The 25,812-nt window shown below is 37.8% G+C and overlaps 2 protein-coding genes across 7 annotated transcripts in view; both read left to right on the plus strand.

Annotated features, from left to right (window-relative positions):
• LOC117243174 (chloride channel protein 2) overlaps positions 1-25,812 on the plus strand; it is a 34,055-nt gene that overhangs the window by 2,520 nt on the left and 5,723 nt on the right. Inside the window, exons 1-4 of one of the 5 annotated variants that reach the window (XM_033510424.1) lie at positions 16,627-16,775; positions 16,956-17,043; positions 24,581-24,866; positions 25,286-25,497. In XM_033510424.1, the coding sequence (XP_033366315.1) occupies positions 16,627-16,775; positions 16,956-17,043; positions 24,581-24,866; positions 25,286-25,497 (735 nt within the window). Of the gene's footprint in view, positions 1-14,968; positions 15,053-15,811; positions 16,776-16,955; positions 17,044-22,103; positions 23,230-24,580; positions 24,867-25,285; positions 25,498-25,812 lie in introns of those variants that run through there. The other 4 variants (XM_033510428.1, XM_033510425.1, XM_033510427.1 and 1 more) reach the window with 4 other exon arrangements.
• LOC117243183 (uncharacterized oxidoreductase YjmC-like) lies at positions 6,470-10,317 on the plus strand. Of its 2 annotated transcripts, XM_033510449.1 has the most exons (3): positions 6,470-7,489; positions 8,992-9,868; positions 9,947-10,317. In XM_033510449.1, the coding sequence occupies exons 1-2, from the start codon at positions 7,148-7,150 to the stop codon at positions 9,838-9,840; spliced, it is 1,191 nt and encodes a 396-aa protein (XP_033366340.1). In that variant the 5' UTR covers positions 6,470-7,147; the 3' UTR covers positions 9,841-9,868; positions 9,947-10,317. The 2 variants fall into 2 exon arrangements, with proteins under 2 accessions (XP_033366340.1, XP_033366339.1); XM_033510448.1 differs by having other exon boundaries at positions 8,992-10,317.

Consider the following 25,812-nt stretch of genomic DNA (forward strand, 5'->3'; position numbering starts at 1 on the left):
GTTTATCGTTTAGCAGAGTTTGGTTAGTTACGAACCATTCGGTATTATGAGAGAGTCGCATGGTATTTTTTGAGAAACGAAGACGAAATCTGACGAACGAAAACAGATATGGGACATCTCGTGCATAAAAAATAAAAGTACAATATTGATATTGATAAGATATTGAAATTAAGTTGATTGAAATTGTAGTAGATTCTGTAACGAAGAATCGGCTAGAATGTGTGTGACCTAATATATCTCTTATCGGAATTTCGTATGTAGATGAAGTGGAAATAGTTTCAACTGACTGGCGTCCGTTTCAACGAGTAGTAACGGAATAAGCTAATAGTCTTTAACATTAAACTACTTCTAGAAAGTTTTAAAGATTCAATCCAGGTTTTATATTAAACCAGCGTTTAGGAATTTACGATAAATTATGTTCTTGTACGTTTCTATCTTAGAAAAATCACGACATTTCCACATGATTTTAAAGTCAATTCGTCTTGACTGCGTGATTCGCCTGACTAATGACGTTTTCTCTTCTTTTCACCCTCACGTGCAGTCTTGATTTTGCAACAATATAATAATAGTCGTGTCTGCCAACTTCGCCATGGATTTTTAGACCTTGTATTATAGTAAGCGCGAAGATACTGCGTCCTCGAATGGTCGCGTCACTTTCGAAACACCCTCTGCAAAATTCCGGGGCAGCTTGCCATTTTCTCGACCTCTTCCGTTTCTCTTGTCTTCTTATTCACGAAAAGGATAATTGCGAAAAGAAACATACGACGATTGCCATTATGCAAGGTTCTTCTCGAAAGAAATACAAGCAGAAAAGAAAATGTTGTATTCTCCATTCTTTATTTACCTTTTAAGAAATGGGTACCGTTTTGCGATGTCTCTGTTCGTGTTGTGTACGTATTTACGAAAGTAATAATTGTGAAAAAAACTTAGGACGATTGTCATTATGTAAGGTTTTCTTTTGAAAAAATTGAAGCAGGAAAGAAAATGTTCTACTTATTCTTTTTTACACTGTTGTAATTTCTACCTATTTATTATTTACTTATTACCTATTAAATACCATGAAAATAAACCCCTAACATTCTTCCTAAAGAGTAGAAAAATAGATTAACAAATTTTATGTCGTCCGTTCTCTATTTATTTTCTTGCGAATAGAACTCTCGTTTGTTGTATGCTGTCGCTGTTTTTCAATGACGATAATTCGTAGAATCGGTGTTTTAATATGTACGTTGAAAATAGAGTGAATAGACTACCGTCTCACGATCGCTGGTACTGCAATCCGCCGAAAGGTTAGACAAAAAGTCATCTCACCGTAACAGTTATTGGCAGACACACAGGAGAAACAAAAACCGGTAAATTACATCCTTCTGTTGAGGAGGCCTGTACCTTTTTCTCCTGCTCCGTCTTCCGAAGCCGTATAGTAGCGAGTTTCTTGTTCGATCCATCACGGAAATTGATCTTTCTCTAGAACTCATTGATTACCATCCTCCATTTGCATTTTCTTGAGTTATTAGCGATTATTTAAATTACTTGAGATCATTTTGTCATTCGTTACTTTCTTTTTCTTCTTTCATTTTCTGTATTTCATTCAGAGTACGTTCACCTTGCAGTTCATTGATGGCTGGGTACGATGTAGTAAATCATTCATCGTGAATTAACTACTCGATCAATTAAGTAATTTAATCTTTGTACTGGCTGGTTCAACGGTGCGCGAATATTCTCTTATATATTTTGCGCTGTTCAATTAAAAATACTCTGTTTCTTGCTTAATTTAGTATTTGTCTACCTTGATTTCCAGGATGAAATAAAAATTTGAAATTTAAATTTATTTTTTCAAGACAACTGGTTTAATCGTCGTATGTTTCTTTGTTTTCTTCAAAGTCAACTGACGATCGTGTATCGCTATTGGCGTGTTAACGTTGATTAACGCTTTGCTCGAAATTCCGCGCCATTCCTCCGCTTTTCCTTCTATTTTTCCGATACGTCGAAAAACAACGCAGTATTCTTTTTTCCTAGACGGCCGAGCTCGTTAAGTAACGCGATCGAATATGCATGATGTAATCGCAAGCAGCGCTTTTTCCGATTGCCGATACTTGGATTTGTTAGCGCGAAATGACATTGAATTATGCAATTCCTATGCGATTTACCTTACCGATAGATTCTTGACCGATAAGCAAAAGAAGAAAAGGAAAGGAAAATACAGCGTAATCACAACATATTGGTTATAATTTCGACTACTCGAACGTAAATTAGTTCGTTTAACCATCGACATTTCCTGTAATATTAGGTTGATGCACGTGAAGCATCGTTTTTCCAATAAAACCGCGTGTTGTGTCATCAAAATAATTTCCATATTATTTTGGTTCTTCGCATAGAGATCTTTTTCAAAGTAATTTACGCGTTCAAAAATTCCTTGGCTGGAACAGATGTTTCTGATAAAAATAAGATTTCTCTCGTAAAGAATTTTTGTACATCCTAAAAATTACTGAACTTTCGGAAGCAGGTAACGCAGAAAATATTAATAACTGAACTGAATATTTCTAGGCAATGTAGTTATTATTCGAACAGTGTTTCGTATTAAGTCACGATAATCATAAGCAGCGATAATTGCTAAGGTTGACACAAGGCGAGATACTTATGTACCATGATGACACGAGCAATACCAAGAAGCATATCACTTTCTTCTTTTTTCTTCTGTGCTTCTGATTCGGATAAATTCGATTAACGCGTAGTTATATGAATATATTTATGTACGTAATCGGAATTTACATTGTCAATTGACGAGTAGTTTAAACAAGTTATTACGGTGATTAGTCGATTTCTAATTACATTGGAAGGTGAGATAAACTGTATTAATTACACATTTGTTTCTCTCTTCTTTACGACCTGCTAATTCGTTTATCTGTAATAAATCAATCTTTTATCGCGTCAAACATTCCGACGCGAGCTGCAAATTCTGCAAAATAGCGTCAGAATTTCAGTAATGAAATAGCGCATGATCGATCGTTTCAGTATAAATATCATAACTTTGTTATTCATAATTTTTAATTCTTTAACTTTACTCCTTCGTTTGGAATAATGTATTCGCTCGTTATTTATTTATTTTTCTATCTAATTTCGTAGTATCACATCTGCACACAGTTTTACCGCCACTACGCTGGGAAACTATTCAGCCTAACTATAAAGATAAGTAAATATATGTACAGGTTTATTAACCTGACAATGATATTAAAGAAGCTTAAATCTGCTAGTCCGTAATCTTGGCTTTTCCGCGAAATATCGACAATAAAAATTTACAATTTCGTAGAAATAGATAAAACGCAAATGAATGGGCAATGCAGCAATTCGGTTTCTGAGCTGAGAAAACTTGAAACAATATAAAAAGTAAGAATAAATTAGCGTGAAAATACTACTTTGATTAGTTGATGGTTGAACGCTTTTAGTGCATAAAATTTTATTGCATTCGGGAAGATCGAAGTCAAGGTCTTTTTAACACCTGATTGGCCCCAACAGAGTTTCAAGATGCATTTGAACGACGAATTTATGCGAACGAAAATTTACGAGTCTAATTATTGTAGTGATTAGTTCGACGTTTCTATCACAAAATGTCCTTGATGAGATATATGTACGAAGTCGATAACAGTTCTCGATGAGAGATCGTCATATCGAGGTTCTCGTGCGATAAAGCGAAGGTCTAGCTATTTAACATAGATAGAAACTGGTCCTAAAAAATCTACGAAGAAACCAGTGACTTCTACCATGGTATTTCTGCGCTTATTGTTATTTCGTTCTTGACCAATTCGTTAGACGCAATTCAGTGTGTCGTATTAGGCAATCTCTGATATTTTTTCATACATTGTAACTTCGAGTTGAATAGAAAATTATCGAAACAATTTTTGTCCTATTCTAGCAACCTAATTTGCAAGCAATATAGCTAATTTGTTGTTACGTATATCAGTTCGTGTACATGCTATATACATAAGTTTGCATATAACGACCTCGCATATACATAAACTCGTATAACTGGAACGCAAATATTGACAGTTGACTATAATGATGCGCAGGTGATATGTGACAGTTTTTGATGAACTTACGGCTGCAAACTATTGGATATGTATTTTTCTATTTCATTTCTTCCATCTGATGCCGTTCGAAATTCTTTGTAGTTCAAATTATGAATTTATCGAACATTTACAATGGTCAGCAAAGGTGGAGTTCAGTTAAGAATCTTTTTTTAAGAATTAATAAATAAATGTCTGTATTTACCTAGGAGATTTTGTTACGCTTTTATGATTTGAATTATGAATTTATAAAATGAATATATGACCGTGTATAGTTTGAAAGCATACAGATTGTATTTTTATTCATAGTTTTCACAAATTAACTCAGTGTCTTATGAATTGTTTTCTCTCTGTTTTCTCTCTGTTTTATATGATTTATTTATTACACTCGTTAAATCTAATTACATATTAGCTTTCAAAATACTGTGAATAATACGACCACCGCAGATCATCGAGACACTACTTACTTACTACGTAACTTGATTTCCAATTTTACCAATTCAGACGAAACTTTAGATTAGAATAAGGATTCGGCTTGAACATAATTCTTACTTCTAATGATTCATGTTCTGTCACTTGAACCACTTCTTCCGAGTCCCTTCGATCATATACGCATTTCCCCCCTCCACTGTTAAAAATTCCAGTAACATTCCAAAACGCAAAGAGTGCAATTAGTCACGAACCGTCTCTTCTTCTCGTACAATTATGAAACATTCAAATAGAAATTTAGCTCAATATCGTAAGACAGGAAGTTCGAAATTTTACCACTTGTGCCACTTTTCTTTTTTATTCTTAAAAATTTCGAAAGCTCGTTTCGAAATACCAATGTGCAATTGCAATTTTTCGCGAATCGTCAGTTTTCTCTATAAAGGACTGGTTTTTCAGGAAGCGAAGCGAAACGACAGCTAGCGGACGTCGCACAACACCGCGGCGTTGTCTTCTCGTAGTACGCGATCATTTGGCTCCTTTTTCTTTCTTCGTCATCCGCTTATTCCTATCGTGGAATGCCTCGACAAAAGCAATTGCGTATCGTTGATACAAGTATCGTCAAATTACGCGAACATCGCTCGAATCTGTAGGATGGCGCCGAATATTCGACGCTGGAATTGCATAAGTTTTACGCAGCGCGCAGAATGCACGCGGAAACGCAGGGTCGATTATCGATTTTTCTGCGGCCGGATCAGCCGGTTTGCCTTGCAACCTGTCTACACACCGTATACGAGTCACGTGCATTTTATTCGCGCTGCTAGGCGCGCATCTGTGAAATTACTCGCTTTACGACCCCGTTGCATGTGCTTCGCGATCCTTGCCTCAACGTTTGTCCTGTTAACTGCGTCGGATGTCTCAAGCAAAATTGGTAATTGATTTTTAAGCGGCTGATAACAGGCTTTGTGTAACGTGCCATTGATTGGACCGGATTGATAGGAATGAACGATAAGCTGCAATCGTTTTTGGAACGAGAGCCTTTCCATCGCTGAACAGATTGCAGTAATTGGAACGATGTTTGTTTGGAGCTCAATGGAGATATAGATTATAGTTGTTAGATTGTGGATTTCCGTGCATTTATGGGAAATTTGAAAGTGTAAAATTGCACAGACCGCACATATTATGAAGATATATATATATATATGTGAAATATACAAAGTATAGTGCTTTGTATAATGCTTGATAGATAAAGCAATTTTTTAATTGTATTCTCAAAAATATTAATTCGCATTAAAATTAATCTTCCAAATCTAATAATTATTGTCCGAATATTAAGTACATAGAGTGTTTACTGTGGTTTGTGTAAGCTATAAGTCTTAATTTGGAATAAAGATAACGATGTTTAAAGATTTATCTGATTCAGGGATGGAGGATTAGAATAACGAAGGGAAGGTCTTCGTTCGAAAAGAAAATATTTGAATAGATATTGCATAGTACAATAGCTTGCAGGATTGAAATATTTTTTCATAAAGTTAGGTGCTTTGTAGTATGTGGTTACGTTATCGTAGATAGAGCTAGTTTTATCGATGCAAAAATAGACATACGTCATCCTTTTCTTTAACCTAGAAATAGCGTGTAGAATGAAATAGGCAGTAAGTGGATCAAATATGCATAGAGTATTCTTTTATAAAATACACAACGTTACGTTACCATGTAAATTTACAATCATGGTTTCTAAAGGATTAAAGTCGACGCTTCGAGTGAAATATTTCTACAGGCATAGTTTACAAGGAAAAAGTAGAGGTTAAGGAAATAATAAAATTGTATTCATCGCGTTCAGAAACCACACTGATACAATTCTCGAGAATATCAATCGATATTTCGTGACGCAGAAACATTATAAAAATATTCTGTAAGTTGTGAATTCAACTGAAAGGAAACTGCAAGAAATTTTATATAAAGCGGCGTTTTCTTGTAATTTAAATGTTCCCGCTTCCCGACGTCAGTCAGTCTAGCCAATAGGTAACTACACGTGACGCAAGGAACAAAGTTGGAAAGGTAGTACAACGTATAACATCGATTCGTGAAGGTTGCCGTGTGATCCATAGATCATAAAGTTGCACACGTGCACGATCGATAGTTAAAAAACTTGTCTCGTCAAGTTCGAACGCTCTAGAGAAGATCTTTCCTGTGGATCAGCAAGTACATCGATCGCAAACACTCGAAGAATCCTTGATATAAGTTAACACTTATGTAACAAAACGTGGAGGTAAGGAGTAGATTAGATGAAAAGTTTGGGAAGCGGTAAATTTAAACTCTGCACAGCTAGAGAAGAAGAAGAAGACAGAACAATTTGTAAAAGAATACATCGAATTAAATTTAATTTACGAAGAGTACAAAAGGATATTATTAAAACTGAATCCTGTCTAAAAGAACTTTAAGTTGCTCGTAATAACGAGGTTTTAAGATTAAGTAAGAAATTTAAAAAAAGAACCGATAACCTAGCTCGATGATATTTTCGCGGTTTATCGTTTGATTTACGTATGTGACTTTGTATATATTCTTAAAATCAACGTCACAGTAGGATTGCTAATAAAAAAGATAGACAAGGCTTGATTCAATTGGTTCGTCGCGATTGATAAGTCGCTCAACGGAAAAAAATAATGTCGAACATGAACAGAAGCCTTCTGAGTGTTTCGTGGAATACGTTAAAGTTGTTGAGAACTTCGATGAAATCTGGTTGGATGTGGGCAAGGTTAGCCTCCAGTCAATGTGACGTACCCATGGTGGTCCCTAAAGAGGAGGTGGTTAGATTCGTATCTGAGTGCATGTGCAAGGCTGGAACATCGCTCGAGGATGGTTGTATCGTTGGCCATCATTTGATGGTCGCCGATTACCGTGGCCATTTTAGCCATGGAATGAACAGAATGCAAATGTACGTGCAGGATATTAAGGACGGAATGACCAATCCTACTGCGAAGCCAGAGATCCTTACGGATTTTCAGGTACGGCGAAATCTACTTTCCAGCGACGAGACGATATCGCGGTTGATATACCTTGGTTTCACACTTAACATTGTTACACTGTGCAGTGTTATACTTAACACTGCCGCGTCTACCACGCGTTTGAAACTAGCGGACGAGATCCACGTCGGAAACATCGCAAAAGAATGTTTTCCAGTTGCGTCTCTCTTTCGAAAGCCTCAATGTTAGATGCGAAGATGTCAAGTATGGCAACGTTAAGCGTGATAATCGAAGCTGCGAAAACAGCGTCGGAACTCCCACACCTTGGTTCTTTTATATCGTGATTAGTCTTAAGATTCACTGAGATTAAACGTGACGCGGTTTAATTGTTCGTTTAATCAACTGGATACACAGTTGTCACGAGGTGAACGTACGTCAGTGAGATTACAGTGCACGGATACGTTCCATTACGCATCATTAAAATTCTAACGAAGATGCGGAGACTGGATAATTTCGAGGAATTATTATTATTATACACGGTTGTCATTCATGTGTTAACAATACCTGGAAATGATTTATTCAATTCATCTTGCGTCCTCTCAGCGGTTTCAATTACGTCATTTCTCTTTAAAAGCAAAAATAAATGTATACGATTATAATTGAAGAATCTTCGCGTAGCCAAAGCATAGTCTCGCTGCTGGAAATACTCAAATTTACGATACCAAACGCACGTATGATTGAAAATCCGGCTTTTACCGGTTTACTTGTCAGTCGTTACCAGTGGAAACTTTACATTTCCCGTGTAAAAATATGACAGAGAGCATTTTATGCAACGTTACGAACATATGTGTACACGTTGCTGCTGACGATAATTAAAAATGTAATTTCCGATTTGCACACCATTGCTTAAAGCCTTCTAAGCAAACAACTTCAGCGAATACACGACACAGAACCAAACTCTATCCTATTACAATAAAGATCTCGTTAGAAAACAAAGCAGATAACTCCTTACGTACTCTTATCTCGTGGGTATTAGAATTCCTTAATTCCATTTGAATAGATACGAGATCTTTTCACCTCGACAACATTCTTAGACTCTATAAACGAACTTCTTAGAAACTACACTGTTCGATTTTATAAATTGAAGGAAAAATGATATTACAAATATTTTTTAAATACATTTTGTTACTCATGCCAGTTTCTCGTGATAAATAAATTCATGGAAGTAAATTACTTGTTTGCTGACCGAGTATCGAACATTAATTATATCATCTACCTAATAAGAATATTGGGTTGGCAACTAAGTGATTGCGGATTCTGTCATTACCACCCAATGACAAAATCCGCAATCACTTAGTTGTCAACCCAATAGAGAAATTGAAAAGTAAGATCGATCACTTTGGTCTTTGAGAGTGTCGAAATCCATTGAAACGACGTCGAGTAAACCGGCGCTTGCTTCGCGTTCTTATTTCAAAATCTCGCGCTGTTTCATTTAAGAAACCAAGATGTGACTTCACCGCAAAGTTCGATGGAACTATTTCCAGGCGATAGCGTTGGTCAACGGGAACAACGGTTTGGGCCAGGTGATCGGTAAATTTTGTATGGAACTGGTCATAAAGAAGGCGAAGAAGTTCGGTATCGGGATGGTGTCGACTTGTGGGTCGAATCATTATGGCATCTGTGGTTACTACACGAAAATGGCGATCGACCAAGGTCTCGTGGGCTTCTCCTGCACCAATACGAGTCCTCTGATGGCACCGACCCGTAGCAAGTGTGCGGGTTTAGGCACGAATCCGATATCTTTGGGAATGGGAGCGTCGAACAACGATGAGTTCGTGTTGGATATGGCCACGACAGCCGTTGCTCTGGGCAAAATCGAGCTAGCTATCAGGAAGAACGAAGCCATTCCCTCGGGCTGGGCGCTTGGGTCCGATGGGAAGGTTACCACAAACGCCGAAGAAGCGTACAAAACTTCTCTTTTATTACCTGTTGGTGGAGAGGAACACACTAGCGGCTACAAAGGCTATGGACTAGCTTTGATGGTCGAGGTACTTTGCGGAATTCTGTCTGGAAGCGAGTTTGGTCCTAATATCAGACAGTGGAAGACCAAAGAAAAAATTGCTAATCTTGGGCAGTGTTTCATGGCCATAAATCCGGAAGCTTTTGGTTGTGGATCGAAGGAGAGATTAGGTCAGTTGTTGAAACAGTTGAGAAATTTGGCTCCCGCCGAAGACAAACCTGTTTTGATACCTGGAGACCTGGAGAGGGCAGCCATGGAACGCGTGGATAAAGAGGGTGGTATTACGTATCATCCCAATCAGATACAGGCGTGTAAAGAATTCGCGAAAGTTATGGGAGTCGAGCCTCTGAAACTCATTCCCAAGAATGGTTAATCAAGAAATTAGTTTTGTTTAGTACCTGGTAGGTACCTGATGGTTCTTAAGAAATTACTCATTGAGATTGAACCTTTTTATTGTATTTATATCTATTAACTTTTAGATCATTATTTCGTATTGTTGTTGCTATGTGTATATTGATATTAGCAATAGATCCGATAATTATATTGCGACTGCGATCTATAGTACATATCATACAATGCATTAATATGTTTACTACACATTATTATATTGTGTATACTCTACGTTTGGAGAAAAGTCTCTAACCAACAAAATACTCTTCAATGATGCTTTTCCACGCAAGATCTATGAATGTTCTAACAGCAATCTACTCAAATTTTTCTAACATACGCATGTAATATACAAAGCTCAAGGAAATGCAATTCCTCATATTTTATACGATATTGTAAACACGGCTTTTATACTTATAAAAGAAGCTACACGAATATACACGATCATCGATGTTTTTAGTTGTCTGTTTACTAGCTGTTTACCTACGCTATATCTCCGCAACGTAATTATTCATCACCCTAATATAGGTGCAACGGGTCGAAGCACCGGCTAATAACACGTTCTTTTTCGTACAATGTTTACACGAGATGAGCTTGCGTGTCCGTTTCGTCGATTTGATGGAAACGATGCCCGCGATGACATAACCGTCATTGCGGTCTGATCGTTGGTCGATGATGATAATGACGGCCTTGGACTTGCTCGCGGGATCTCGATTGTACTCATTACTGATCGAAACGCGCGATTATCGACATCGATTCACCGGTGCACGACAAATGAGGCATTTGCATAATCAGGACAGAAAAGATAGAAACGATCGATCGATGCTCGGAGAATCGTAAGATTATTTGCATCGTCGAGATCTGATAATGATGGCGCGAAGAGTAAGAAATCTGAGAATCACGTGCATTTGCGTAGTCGTAGAAGCGCGATCATAGAAATTCGATCTTCTATCGCAGTTTTAGCGAGCATTCGTTATTACACAGTTGTAAAGTCTCGTGACTAGTGACACTTGTCTGTGTAATTATTTCGCAAGGACGGACCTGATACCAGCAAGATTAACTTTGTTATTTTTTATCAGAGATAATTAAGTTTGATCTGATCGATGTAGCTGACACGGATACTCAAGGCGTTTACGATTAACGCTTCGCTCAGATTAGCGCAGCTACCTGGTTCGAGCAACTTGAGTTGAACATAAAACTTACTTACCAATGATGATAGTTTTTCAAGTTTATACGCTTGTCGTTGTCGATTGATTCACTTCACTTTGAGTACGTACTCTGAGCACGCTTTATTAATAGAAATCTGCTATTTTACTTCATTTGAAATATGCGTTTTCAAGCTCCAAAACGAAGTTGAGGTCCTCTCAACGATGTAGGCAATCTAATGTAAATTGTCTAATTTAAGTCAATTTTATTTGTAACTATGTTTACGATTACGATTTACATTTCACTTCTTTTCCTCTTATTTTCCATCGGGTATCCACTTTGTCACTTGACCAATCTGAATAAAGGAAATTTAATTAACTTCAAGTTTCTATGTAATATCTGCTTATTGGTTTAACGCCATTTGCACGTTTTATTTTTCTTCTAGACAACTCGGACTAATTTGACTGACAATTTTTCCAACGCGGTAATTATTCGTCATTAAAAAATAAGAACTCTTAAATGGTCGATCAACGATTCTCTCTGTTTCTCGATGGAGCAAACAGGGTTATCGGGAAGACTCGCAGACTGTGAGTCTGTTCCGATTCCATGTTATCGGTTTGTTATTAAAAAGAGAAACGTACGAGTGTAATTCATTTGTCGGCGATAAGTTTTACAGAAGTCTCAGTGGCCTGATTATCGCTGATGAAAAGCGTATCATTTGATCTATCATTTTTTAGATAATACGTATACTTTCTCTTTTCGCTATAAGATAAGCATCTTATTTTCATTCGCAGTTACTTTCGTAATTTTACAATGAACTGAATTGATTTCAATGATTCCTTCGGTCGGACAGACAAAATTTCCTTAACCAGAGATAATCGTGGAAATTTGTATTCCATCCTGTCAATTGATCATTTATGCGCGTCACGTTCAGGTTTCGCATAGAAATGTCGAATAGAAATTTCATCATTGCGCGCGTTCGTAAAGTGCACTTTCTATGTACATATTTTGCTATCCCCACGCGTATCTTGGATCAAGATCATTGTCAAATCGAAGAGGGAGAAAGATCATTAAACCGAGATTAGCGTGGCCTGAGGGAGCGGTTTATTCTTTGGCATCGATAATAATGAAAAGAAATGGAACGTGTTTTGCACGCTGAAGACGCGACAGTTGAACGTAGAAAGGGTTCAAAAGTTATCGACACGCTTTGTTTATTGCTACCGTTATCAAGCAGGCCGCAAAAGCGTGTTCGAGTTATCTTATTCATTTTTCACGATAACGCTTGCGAATGCACGAAGGGTTTTTTTTCCTTGGACGTCAATAATCGTGTGAAAAAACATCGCTCACGAGGTATGATTATACAAGTAGGAGAAAATACGAGATAAAAGTCATAAATCTGGTATAGGTGAGTCATATGCCGGCGATACCTTTTTTTCTCGGCAAATAGAAATACGGATACATTACCAGGCTGGCTGTTTAATCTTTCTCACTGTCCAAGGAATTGTTAATTAGACTTATCCTATTAGATTAAGCGGTGTTACCTATGTTCGATCATGCTACCCGCATAAACGTATATGCATTCTGTCCTGGAACTTATTTTCTAAAATCGAGAAAATCATTGCGTTCGATTTCTCTTCTTCTTTTTAAAAACCTGATCATTGGCGTTCGTGAAGCAAATGACGTTGAAAATCCTCCGAGTTAAAGATTATCGCAAGGGATTGACTATGTAAACAAGTATGATTCGTCAAACAAGGGCCAGCTAAACAGGAAGGAAGGGACGATGATTGGACAAACGATCTTGTCCAAAATGCAATCGTATGCACTGTTGAAGCATCACGAGAAGGTAATTCTCGTTGCTCGGCCATGTGACTGGCATTAACTAATTCAGTGCTCTAATATGCCGGCATGGGGTCGTGAACCCATGGGACATCCGTGGTGACAGTTGTCAAGACCTCTCCTGACCCGATGGACTAATCTTCTGCGAATCTACCGCGAACCTTGAATTTTCGATATTTTTATTGGAAAAATTGCTCGTGTTACGTTAAAAAATCAATGAAGGCTATTTATTTTAATAAGCATAATTATTTTTGACATTGAAACGGAATAAGTGGTTTTTTATCTCGTCTAAATTATAATCGATCATTCTTTAGTAACTTGATACTTGATAAGAAGAATGTTACAATTATTCGCGAACTTCGATTCTCAAGAAGAAAAATACGTGTTTAAATTATGGCAGATTATTCTCTTTAGAAGAATAATAAAGAAACTGTATTATTTCTAGTGATTTAAAGCATATATCTGTTTCTTTTTTTCCGTTTTTCTAGCATTGCACATAACATCGTTCAAACTTAGTGTTAAATACATGGTATTAAGCCAATTTCTATGTTCCAAAGGCCACGAGGTTTCCTAATGGGCGAATTATCTAATTATTCCGACAATGAATTTCGTAAGAACGGAACGTTCCTTTCATACTAACGAAAAATCGGACAATAGCCACCGGTCCATAGAGGAACAAAACGGAGAGGGAATTACGCAAAGCAGGGAAATAATTTTCACGGAGAGGTATAAAAATGTCTTGAGAAAATTACGAGCGGTTGTGGCTCGTGACTTAATGAACTACGTTTGTTCTTTGTAGGATCAAAATGGTTGCTTTACAAGTAACCGAACTATTAACGCGTTCCATTGAAGTTCATTTCTGCTTGTAACAAAGTTAAAATCCAGACATTTTCTGCTTATTGTTTATTCACGTTTTCTGTTTATTTATATATATTTTGTTTATTTGTTCGCACAAAGCTGCCGTGAACAACAAATATGCTAAGTTATTAATATGTTAAATCATTTATGTACATTGTACAAGGTAAAGAAGTGCATTAAGAATATTACATTGTTAAAAAGAATTCATGCTACTTGGTATAAGTGGTTTCCTAAATGACTTCGTTCATTATTCATCCTCAGTAATTACACATACATTATGCATACATTTTTATTTATAGACGTTCAGATGGTTATTGTTTAGAACAGATTACATTAATTTATCGCTTTTTCAAACTAGTTCCCATTGTTGTATAAATAACAATGCTACGAAAAGAAGATATTTTAACCTCCATTGATTTTTTTTTTGTTAAATAGGTATTACGATGAACGAGGACTCTAATTTCTTTCATAACGAAGTTTCAAATTCCTTATATTCATTTACGAATAGAATTAATCATCACCTGCGCCACTGAATCCTTTAAAATTTCTCTATGTGATAATTTTGCAATAACAAAGGACATCGATAGATGCCTTTATCCTATAATAAATCAACAACCGAATGTTCTAGATTGGAAAGTTTATCCGTACGATTGCCTGTTGCTCGATGTTTCATTAATACTTTAGCACCGCATTTTTTACGAAAGTCTTACGTGATTCACGTTTGATTTGACAGTAATGTGATAATTCATCTTCCTTCGATGGAATATTGAAATTACACTGCGCTTGGCGCAGCTGTTGTCCTGTTATTCTTCATTTCTAAAAATAAGATACCGAGATTCGCTGCTTCTTATTCTCGAGAATTCGTAAAATCCGCGAATCGAGCTCATAAAACGAAACGCAAACAGCCTATTTTGGCGCGATACGAAGAAAAATTAAGGTACGCGTACATTTTTACGTTTTACTTTCGTTCAGATAATTCTGGATACTCTTGTGGCCAGATACCATTTGATAAAGGGTGAGGTAGTTGATCATTCAGTTAATAGTAGATAATGTTTACCGGTCGGTGAATATCAAATAGTAAATCTTCTGTTTCACTCGAAGTTCAATAATTGCTACTCTGGTGTTGACGCACTCCTTCGTCTAGACAAATTTACCGAGTCGGCAATCCTTTCCGGTCCATTATCTGCTATCTCTTTGCTTTTCGGGATAAACACGCGAATTTACGGCTCGATGTGCTCATAAGCAAGTAACGTAGCCCGAGCGATAAATACGAACAATTTGCCACGGTACTCCGTTCATCGTCCATCTGTATCCATCGAAAATCTCGTCTGGTGAACGCTCGACTTTCGTAGCGAAAGGTACGTGTTCATTTCATTCAAATCTACGAAGATTGCCTTCTCAATTTTAACTTTAATATTGATGTAGAATAATACAAACGAAAGGTTTCTTAACGATCAGCGAGTGAAAATAGCTTGTCTTTTAAATAAAAATAAATATCGTGAAAGTGGTGCATAGAACCGAAAACAGGCTGTATAAAGCAGAAGAGAGAGAGTCATCGATCGGAGCTTGGTGCCGGCATAGGATAAGACAGTCATTCATCAAATTACGCGGTAATTTTGATCAATGATAACTGGTGACTTTGAAGGCAGCTTCCTACGAGCCCTCGTCGAGGGAAGTGGCCAATTGCCGTGTATGGCCACCGTACAGTCGCCACTAGAAATACAACCGATAAGACTTCGAAGCTTTCGTTTCTCTTTCTCCTCTCTCTCTCTCTCTCCTCCTTTCTCTCTTTCTCTCTTTGATACGAAAAACGCCTTAATCGTCGTGTCAGTGCTTCGATGACCTAAATCTTCGCTCTTATTGAAATTCCAAACTTTTGTGAAACGTGCAAAAATCAATACTTTGCAATCAAGCCACATACCTGTACCTCGAATCTTTCATCTTTTATTTCCTAAAACGATACATCTTTTGTGAAAGTACAAAAATCTGACGATATTCGATATGTCACGTTGGAAAGTTTTGCAAGTAGTCGACTAGTTTCCAGTCGAATGAAATTCTCGCGTAAAGATTTGTTTCGAGGCGTGGAAGAAAAATGGCGATCGCGAGTGTCCCCGCTGCGATGCCGCAGAGGTGTCCGCGACAATAGACAGCGCCGATATATCGCGGGGGAAAATCGCGAGCGTAGCGCGACGACGACGTCGACAACAGTCCGAGCGAGGCTAATGAGTCAGTAAATTGGACCAGCTTAGGCCCTCCCATCTGAGGCCCGCACGCTGGTTCTCTCTTCTCATTGTCAGTGTGACTCATTGGCTTCGTGTGCGACGGTTCGGCCTACGGATTCAATTGCTTTAAACGCTTCTTTTTGCCAATTTTTGCTTCCGCCCGCGTAGTGTCAGTGTCAGTGTCACACGGACTCTCTGGAGACGATTCGAGAAAGTCGCTCCTTGGAGGAAAACGTTTCTGCCCTTTCCACTCAATTTTGCATTCTGCACGCGCGAAACAACTTCACTAACAGAACGAAGAATCCTCTATGGACGACAGATGCGATCGAGCGTGTACACGGAAAGCTGACGAATCTACATTTTCTCCGTGTCTCGACTTCGATGTATACCCACGACCAGGCTACGATGATTCCTCGGCGTGAATATTCTCGGTTACCTATCGGTCCATAGTTCTCTCGAAAGCTTCCCGACTTTCCTGTTCGTCATTTCGATAAATTCCGTGGATCATATCTGTCATTCTCGAGAATGATTTTCACGGTTTCCACGCGATTACGTAATCCCTCTGGCTCGAGGAATTTCAAGCTCGGAGCAGCGCTCTGAGTGACAGGAAATTTATTGCGACCGATACCATTATCGACTCGCGACAAAAGACAATTGTAACCTCTTTCTCGGTCAGATTAGTCGTCGAGTTCCGAAGGAACGTATAAACGATGGCGAATCAGGCAACGAAGAAGGAGCTCCGGGAGGAGACCCTTCATTATCATCCAGACGGTAGCGAAGAGGAAGTGGACAAAGAATGGGAGGAATTTACCAGGCTGATGGCGAAATTACGAGAAAATCGCCGAAACAGGCCGCACAGGTATCCAGCCGTTTATCTTTCCTTCGACTGTTCTCGTGAAATTGCACGGACATTGAAAATCCACGTATACACGTAGAGTTCGAGCAGATTTCAGATATAATTCGCCTACCTCTCCTCGTTATGGGGTCCCTTCTTCTTTCGTGTTCTCTAATTTGGAATATTTTATTTTCTTTTTGTCAGACCCTCGCAAGCTTTTTATCCGTGTCCTCCGCCAAATGCGGACGAGGAGCAGCAGGATTTCGATCCCTTCGATTACATTAATACGATTGTAAGCGATCTCCCTGACTGATTCGTTTAATGCATCGTGGAGATGTTACTTATGCATGCGTAGAGAAGAGAGACAATGTACTTCGCGTGTAGGAGCATTAATAAAACTCTTCCTTGTCGATTTAAGTTCGTCGATCACATTGCATGAATCGCATTCTTCATTCGATACTGTACAGTTTTCCTGTACAAAATACGTACTACTTCTATACGTCGATGTTGTTTAAACATTCGTGGTTCTTCGCAGCTTTCGCTGGCGCGTCACGCTTTTTCCATAATGGTACGCTGTCTTTGACTGCTTCGCATCGTCAAAAAAGAAATTCCATCGAATCTGAAATAAGAATTTGGCAGGAATGTCGCGTGGAACGCGATGCCATTGAACCAGTGCCGGACAGATTTATAATTAAACCGTGTTCGTTGCTAGCAGACGAATCCCAGACGATTTAGGCGCCTGCCAATATCTCGAATTGCCTGCAAATGCGCGATGTGCTCACCACACAACCGTTCGATTGTTTTATTTTACCGACACTGTTTGTAATCGTCTCCATAATTCTCCACGCTTGCCATTCACGTTTCTTGAAGTTTCGTAATTATATTTTTCTATTTAAGATAGTACTCGTAAAGACTCTTCAGAAATATGAAACGTTAATACGAATGTACATATACCACCGCGCGTAATTATTCGAACGATTTCAAAAGTTAATTGATATCGCTTGGAAAATTTAGATTTGAGATAGATACGATTGCAATTAGTCATCGGTATAAGAAAAATATTGTCCATTAATGGCGAGAGACGCTCTTATTATGCAACGAAATTGAAATTAAATGTAAGACATTTATCGTTCGAATGCTCGCGAGTAGACTGGCGATGTTTATGTATTGATCGAAAATTTAATGTTGCAAAGTGCACATATATCCGATGCATGCAAGAATATAAATACAATAGGCGAAACAAATCTCTGTTCGAGTTCACCATTCCTTTGATTATGTTCAGAAAAATATGAACCTGCGTAAATATTCTATATCAAAGCACAAATGGGTTATGGAAGCAAATACCCGTTTTCAGCGATACAATATATCTTTGCGATCGCTTTAAGATTTTTTTTTCTTGAATTCTTACGCTGGCGTGGACGGTAGCGCGACCTTTGAACGGTTGCCAAGTGGGCGAGAGACTACATTTTAAATAAACGTTTCGTGAGAGCAGTTTGCAATAACGGGTCACGATCCCTGTCAGCTCCGCCGTGCGACATCCGTCGATGCTACCACGAACCACGGTCTCTTTTTCCCTGCCAAACGTACCATCCCTACCAGACAGTTCCTTGCCCAAAAGCTTCACTCATGCGGTACACCGTCGTCTCACGTGACAAATCTCTGACAAATTTACCGCACAGCCTGAAACAGGTTTCACAAATGTCAATAAAATGTCAGATTCGCGGGAGTCGGTGGTGCGTGCACGCGGTCTGACCTTGACACGAAATCTGCATCATGGGACTGCTACCATCACCCGCAAGTCCATCGCGTGCATCTACACGAAATTAGATGTGCGAAGGCGCGAGGATACCAACACTCGGAGCTTCTTCTCCGGACACTTTGGAAATTATAGAAAATCATCAAAATTCAAAAAGGAAAAAATCTTTTTCGATTTTGAGGGGGGGGATACTTACATAAAAATTAATTGCGTGATATGGATCTATCGATGTTTTAAATTGGAGGATATTGAAGCTCGGAGTTCCGTCTTTCGGCATTTTAAATATTATAGGAGATCGTCAAGATTAGTAATTTGCCCATTGTGCATCTTTCCCAATTCTTTTGAAATATGTAACAATCCACTGCGAAATACGCATTTAGTGGAGTTAGAAATTAGAATTCCAAAGACGCGAGGATATTAATGTTTAGAATTTTCTCGATATTTTTTAGAGTTCGTAGCTAATTGTCGAGATTAGTATATTGTTATTCTTTTTCTTTATTCTTCGAAGACACGATGCGAATCTTGAAAATCATTAAATCATTCAGTGTTCATTTTTATTCTTTTGCGCGTTTGCTCCGGATCGTTATTATGTTCGATACGAGAATCGTGTATTGACGTGCATGTTCAATTGGTGCATCGATTTTCATCGACACATTATATAATTGCCAATTCAAAGAAGAATACTCTTGTAAGAATTGAAAGACTCAATTCCCTTTTACACAACTTGCAACTAGTAGTCTCTAAAAAAACTTCAGTCTTTTATCAATCACGGTTAATGTTGTTGAATCGCTATAGTTACATTCATTTCTGATTCTCTCGCGTTCAATAATTTGCGTGAAATCCTGATGATTTTGCGTAAGCGCGTCTCAATCAGGTGATATCCTACAAACGGAAAAGGGTACGCCGACCATTGCAACGACGTCTTTCTAAGCAATGCCTTTATCTGCATGAATGAGCGCTTAAGGACTCGTTACGTTTATCCGACATGCGTGACCAGCGTGCAGATCTACTCACGTGACATACAGGTTCGATTCTACACGCGTACAGACCGCTGCATTTCGACCTGTGTGCACACATCACGCACACATTCGTCGTTTTCCTCTGGTATGCAGATGCACTGTTTCCGGGTGCAGTGTCTGCATCGCTTCGTTGCACTGGATTTTCCACGATTTCGATGGGAATCGGCTATTCATTCTATCGAACGAATAGTTTTTTTCTATTTAATTTTTAAATAAAGCGAGAATATCGTATGATGATATTTAATTGGATCTAATTGTAGAAAAATTACGCTTAAAGTGTCTTACTTGAATAATATATATACGCGAGCCTTTCAACAAGCTAAAACATTCAATTTATCGATATTTTTATTCGGATACATGGTCAGTGTTTTCTGTCTATTCTCAAAGAAGAAATGATCTACTTTTATAAGTTTATTTATCGTTAGATAACGTAAATGAACTCGATTGTTACATCATCGTTCAACTGCAAATATGTATTAATGTATGTGCAAATATAATGTAATGTAATGCATATGCAAATATGTATTTATGTATTAATGAAATATCGAAAGACACAAAAATACTCAGAATAATATACAAAAGCATATAAAGTATCCATGGTACATCATAAAATTAAAAATTTTTTTTTGTGCCATACGTATATATAAAATATATATTCGTATAGCACAAAAATATAAATTCACATAAATATTCGTAATCATCATCTTTCTCTAATTTGCAATTTAGAGTAGTTTGTAGTTGCTCGATATTTGGAGTTATTCATCAAGTCCACGCAGCTTCTGAGTGGGTCAATATGTATGCTAAAGATTATGTTTATTTGGTCGATGAAAATTTAACTGTTGCCAATTTTCATGGGTCATCGACGATAATTTTAGCTATATTTTATTGACTAAACGTTGACAGAAACGAATCGACCGCGCTATATCGGATACTCGAGAATCGTAGCCGGCGCAAATTTTGTTTGTTGAGCGATAGTACAATAAGACGAGTCACATGCGTTGGAAATGTGTCACGTCGGAAACGCTACAATAAGCGGGGGCGTTTATCACTTTGTCGAGACAATTACTTTCAGGAGTTGTGCCAGTCGGTGAGCTTCTTTCTGGAAACGGCTCTCGGATGCTTTTGTAAACGGGGAACCGAATTGTATCTCGCGTGAAGCAATGAAGAATGACGCGAATAACTGTACGCGGACGAATACCGATGCAATTCTAAAAATACGAATTAGAGTAAATTGTAATTGCGTGTCTTAAAATTAGATTCTAAAATTACGGGCCAGCCATTAGAGACTCAAACTCCAAGGCGACTCGAAGATAATTTAGTAATAAATACGGTACCGTGACCCTAAAAGATGAAGGTAGCCTCATTAAAAACCTACTTAATCCTCTGGACTTCCAAAAAACCAGACTGAAATTTATAATTTCAATTATCGCTTTTAGGGAAGGATTCTTATCGGTTCGACGTTTGTCCTAGAATCAAGCAATTAATTGTATCGTGAATTCATTACGTTCAATTAATAAAATTGGGTTAGCGGCTGACTGCCCAGTGGAACGTGGTTGTCGTCAAATTCATGCACAGGATAGCTCAGGTGTCGACGATATTTCAATCCACAGATCATTCTGCCTCTATTACAGGGTCCTTTTTCTACGTGTAACACCTCTACGGTCTATGTTATGTAAAACAAACGCGATATTGTCTTGACGCTATAAAATAAGAATACAGTTTAACCCCTTGCCATATGATAACGATTCGCGCTCGTGACACGGATTAAAGATCAAATACGACGAAGGCTATACTTGTAGTACACGCAGTTGTATATTTTACGATTATGAATTACCGAGTGTATATTGCATATGTTTAACGCGTATAAGTTTAAAATTGATATTCGTGTGTATACATAACTTTTTTGGTAGACATTTTTCATATTTTGACATGTGTTATCTATTCTAAAGCAATTGCTCTTATTAATTATAATCCCGCTTTTTAAATTAAAGTACATCAAAGTATTTTCCATATTAATTACCTTTAAAACTTCCTTCTGCAAGGTAACTGAAAAGAATTACAAGTGGACCATTGATTCTTATCCATTTACGGGAAATTTGAAGATGCCAAGATATATAAAATATGCAAGATAGATTACCTTGGTAGATAAGAGAAGTCTCTTTAATTAATCTGAAAAATTTCAATCTGGATAAGTATAATTCGTCGTTCATCCCACGAATCTAAAATCTAAAAAAATTTATTTTTCCAATAGCTGAGCAATATTTTTACAAGAAACGATCAGACGTATGCTACTTGCAAGTTGTTTTAACACAACACGTGCGTAGTAGGAATAGTAATGATTGTTACATAAAACGTAATCAGGCGTAGGATTCGTAGTAAGCCGAATAGCAAATCGCGGGTTATTTCTGTCCGGTTTTCGACGATCCAAGAGGTTTCCAAACGTTCGATAAACACGGGACGTGTTGGACTTTTTCGACGATTGCGAAACCCGTTTTCGAAGACGCGAGGAATGGATTTCGTTTTTCGATTCGTTATGGGGAAATAGTTAGGGCCAGCTAGCGTCGTTTAATGGTTAATAGACAATAGAGCGCACCGTCGTTGATCGACGTTGGCCGCCGCTAAAAATAAGGATTTTGACTGTTGCCAAATTTCAACAAATATCGCGACTCATGTTCAAATCGGAAAACAGGTTCAGTTGTCGTTCGTCCGCAAATTCGCGTGCACGCTCTCGTCGGCAATTCGGCATATTTCAAACGTCCACAGGAATTTCTTAGAACCAGTTGAACGGCTATCAATAGTGAAAATATTCCCGTTTCGTCGATGGAAAATATTTCGCGAATGAATTTCGATGTGTTGAAACGCACTTTAAAGATCATCGAAGTCTACGATATAAAGAGAGAGGATTTGAAAGTTGAAAAGGAGGATCAGAATAAAATTGTAAATAAATTCTAGACGTCGAGATCGCATATAAAGATAATTTCTGGTAATTAGCGAAACTCGTTTGGCTCGTCTGTTTCTGGTTATTCGTTAAAGAAACAGATCATTAATCATATGGGACTCGCGAGCGAAAGAAAAACAATAGGAACGTGACAAATGACTCGTACGAAGCTTCTAATATTGATGGTAACCTGCGAAATGCTGCGAAATTCTACCAACTGCGAATTAAAATATCTTAATACACCAAGGTTGGATAGAATAGGCGTTCCTCGCGGCCTACGTTATTTCCTCGGTCTATCGTGTAACAAGTAGATCCTGGCAATCGCTTAAGGAAGAAAACAATAAAATCGTAATGGCCTGTTTACAGTAACTTGTCGCCAGAAATACCGGATATCGAAGTTTGCCAAGAGGTGAAGTGCGAACAATCACGGAACCAGAATAGCCGGCTACAATTAGTAGATCTTCGGCGACTTAATGAATTGAAGTCGCGAAGAATCGATCGAAGAGAAAGATCGCTAGATAGATTAAACAGTTTATCAGATCGACTTAACAAGCGGAGAAGATGTACGATCGGTTGCCAGTGACCCGTAAATCTTTTCTGTACTCGAAGAATGCTTGGTCCGTGACTTAATCGGTCGATCTATCGAAGAATTCTGCGTCCCTTCCATTCAGAGCCAGCTCGAAGCTTTCAGTGGCATTTCATCCAGTTTTCATGCCGGCTTTCGTTCTGAATAGAGCCTATTTCGTCTGTAACGATAATTATCTTGTAAGTCAGAAATATTTGACGAGATTTTCTCCCGTTGTATCAAAAAACTAAGGCAAATTGTACCAACTAATGCACCGAGTGTTCTCCACCTTCGTTGATCTTTCCCAATATCGGTATATAACGCTGATACGTCTTATCTTCTCGATCACTAATCAAAGTCATCGAACCGCGTGTAATTTGATTTTCTCCGTGTTTCGTTTGAAATTATTTTCACGCTTTGTCTATTTTTAAACGAGATCTAGGATCGCGACATTTAATTCGTCGCGAATGTTTTACAATGTTCTCGTACAATTCACGGTGATTCGTCGTGTTTTCTACGATTCCAGAGTTTCAATTGTCCCAGTCTTTAAGTCTTTACCTACAAATTAATTTCTTTGTTGTTTTCCTTTTGATTTTTACCTGTAACACATTCAGATATTACAGTAGTTGTAACAGTTATTTATATTGCAAAAGGATATAAAATTTGTCCATGTCATTAATTCACGCTTGCGTAAGTGTATTTTTTTCTTATGAATTAGCGCACGATAACGCGTAATCTTCATCGCTATTGTAATCTCGTCGTTCACGTGTGCGATCATTATCATTGATGAATATTGACATTTTTTCTTGTCAAATGATACGCAGATTAATATCTCCTAAAAGCGCATCGTTCATACAATCTAATATTTTTTATAACGATTCTCATTTTCTACACAATCGCTTGATTTGCGAAAAATCAGCTTGCGCACGATATTTACAATTTTGTTAGTTTGTATGTAGAAAGAGTGTATTTTGAGTAAACAAGCATGATAATAGCACGTAAACAGTGGTAACAGCAGCTCAGATAAATCACTACTGAAGATGACGTTTTTAAATGGATCAAAGCTACAAATTCGCGTCATGAATATTAAATCGATCGAAGACAATCAGGTGGATTTAGACAATCATTCGTCGTTTCGCTGGTTCGATCGTGAAGTTTCCAGTGTCGTGATCGATGATGAAATTTGTTTGAAGTAAAAAATTCTCCATTATATCAGAGTACTTCGTAGTAGTTCGTAGATTCTGTGAAGATTAATCTATCACGAGTAAATAGCTCGATCAAAGGTTCTTTAATTGGTAGACAATCGTGGACACTAAATATTTGGTATGTATAGCACTTTGTTTACAAAACTTATTTCATTCGTCGTAAAAGATATATTGCATCGTGTTTTCTCAGAACCTTGATAACATTCATATCGATGATGCGTAAATTTTGTTTAAAAAATGTCGATAACATATTGTCTCGCTGTCGGTGTGGAAATTCTGTTTAAAAAACGAGAAGTTGGAAAAGAGAAAAAAGCTCAGAGTCGATGAAAGATGGTGCTGCGTTTAGATGTATGGTCGCTACACGAAAGACCTGGGTGAGTACGCAAAAGAAGAGGCACGAAAGCTGAAGTACCACGACAAAGCGCGGCGAAAGTATGACAAGACTAGAGCGGAGGATCTACGAAAGTCGAGGAGAGGACCACTATGCAGGAAGTTGCTCGCGTTATTGGCCTTCGCCTGGAAGCACACTGGAGCTAGATTAGGCGAAGACTGGGTCTTCTTGGCTCTTCTTGGTATAATCATGGCGCTTATCAGTTACGCCATGGACCGTGGCATTTCTATGTGCAACAACGGTCAGTTGAATAAAAAGAATTAATTCTTTCGATCTCTAGCTTCGATAGAATTTCGAAATTTAAAAATGTAGAGAAAACCAGAAATTGTGGTTTTGAAAGAAACATGTCTCGGTAAAGTCAATTTAATTCTTGCGATCTCTAGACTCGATGGATTATCTAAATTAAAAAAAGTTACGAATCAACGAATGCGGTTTTGGAAGAAAAAGTCTATTATAACCAAGGAATAGTTCTTTTTTCTTTTTTTATGTAGAAGTAATTTTCTATGTTGAAACTAGCCATTAATTTTTTTCTCAGAAAATTCAATCTATTTCGAAGCTTCTCAATTTTCCATGCCATTAATTTATACGCGTCTATTCTGATAAATCAATTCGATGTACGATAAAATCAAGGTCTCGTTAACCGTATCCTTCTTCCACCAGCCAGGATATGGCTTTATCAGGACCTGACGCATCATCCAGCGCTTCAATATCTCGCCTGGGTGTCTTTGCCAGTTTGCTTGATTCTCTTTAGCGCCGGATTCGTGCACATCGTTGCACCACAGAGCATAGGATCAGGCATTCCAGAGATGAAGACGATTCTACGCGGAGTGGCCTTGAAGGAGTACCTGACCTTTCGTACTCTTGTAGCGAAGGTTAGAAACAAGATTCGATTTCCATTGAAATGTATCATTACCGCTATACGTTCCCTTTTAACCGACTGACCACTTCCGAATTTGATTAGACATTTCCATTTCTTTTGATTAGAAAATTTAATGCTTTTGTGATACGACAATTGCTGACTTAGTCACTAAAAAATAGTTTCGCAGAAGACGCGTTAATTTAAATGTTGTAATTAAGTCATTTTCAGTCCATGTGTATAGTCTAATTTCAACGAAAATGATTTATTTCTTGATTTTCGATGAGGTTGAACTTTTCTTATTTGTAGAATAGATATATTGAAAGTATAA

This window comes from Bombus vosnesenskii, unplaced genomic scaffold (genome assembly GCF_011952255.1).
Source record: "Bombus vosnesenskii isolate JDL3184/JDL3185 unplaced genomic scaffold, Bvos_JDL3184-5_v1.1 scf7180000013265, whole genome shotgun sequence".
Classification (NCBI taxonomy): Eukaryota; Metazoa; Arthropoda; class Insecta; order Hymenoptera; family Apidae; genus Bombus; species Bombus vosnesenskii.

Excerpts from the sequence above, each read along its gene's own strand:
- LOC117243183 (XM_033510448.1), top strand. The coding sequence starts at position 7,148 with ATGTCGAACATGAACAGAAGCCTTCTGAGTGTTTCGTGGAATACGTTA. Across the intron at positions 7,490-8,991 it reads AGATCCTTACGGATTTTCAG|GCGATAGCGTTGGTCAACGG; the intron begins GTACGGCGAAAT and ends AACTATTTCCAG.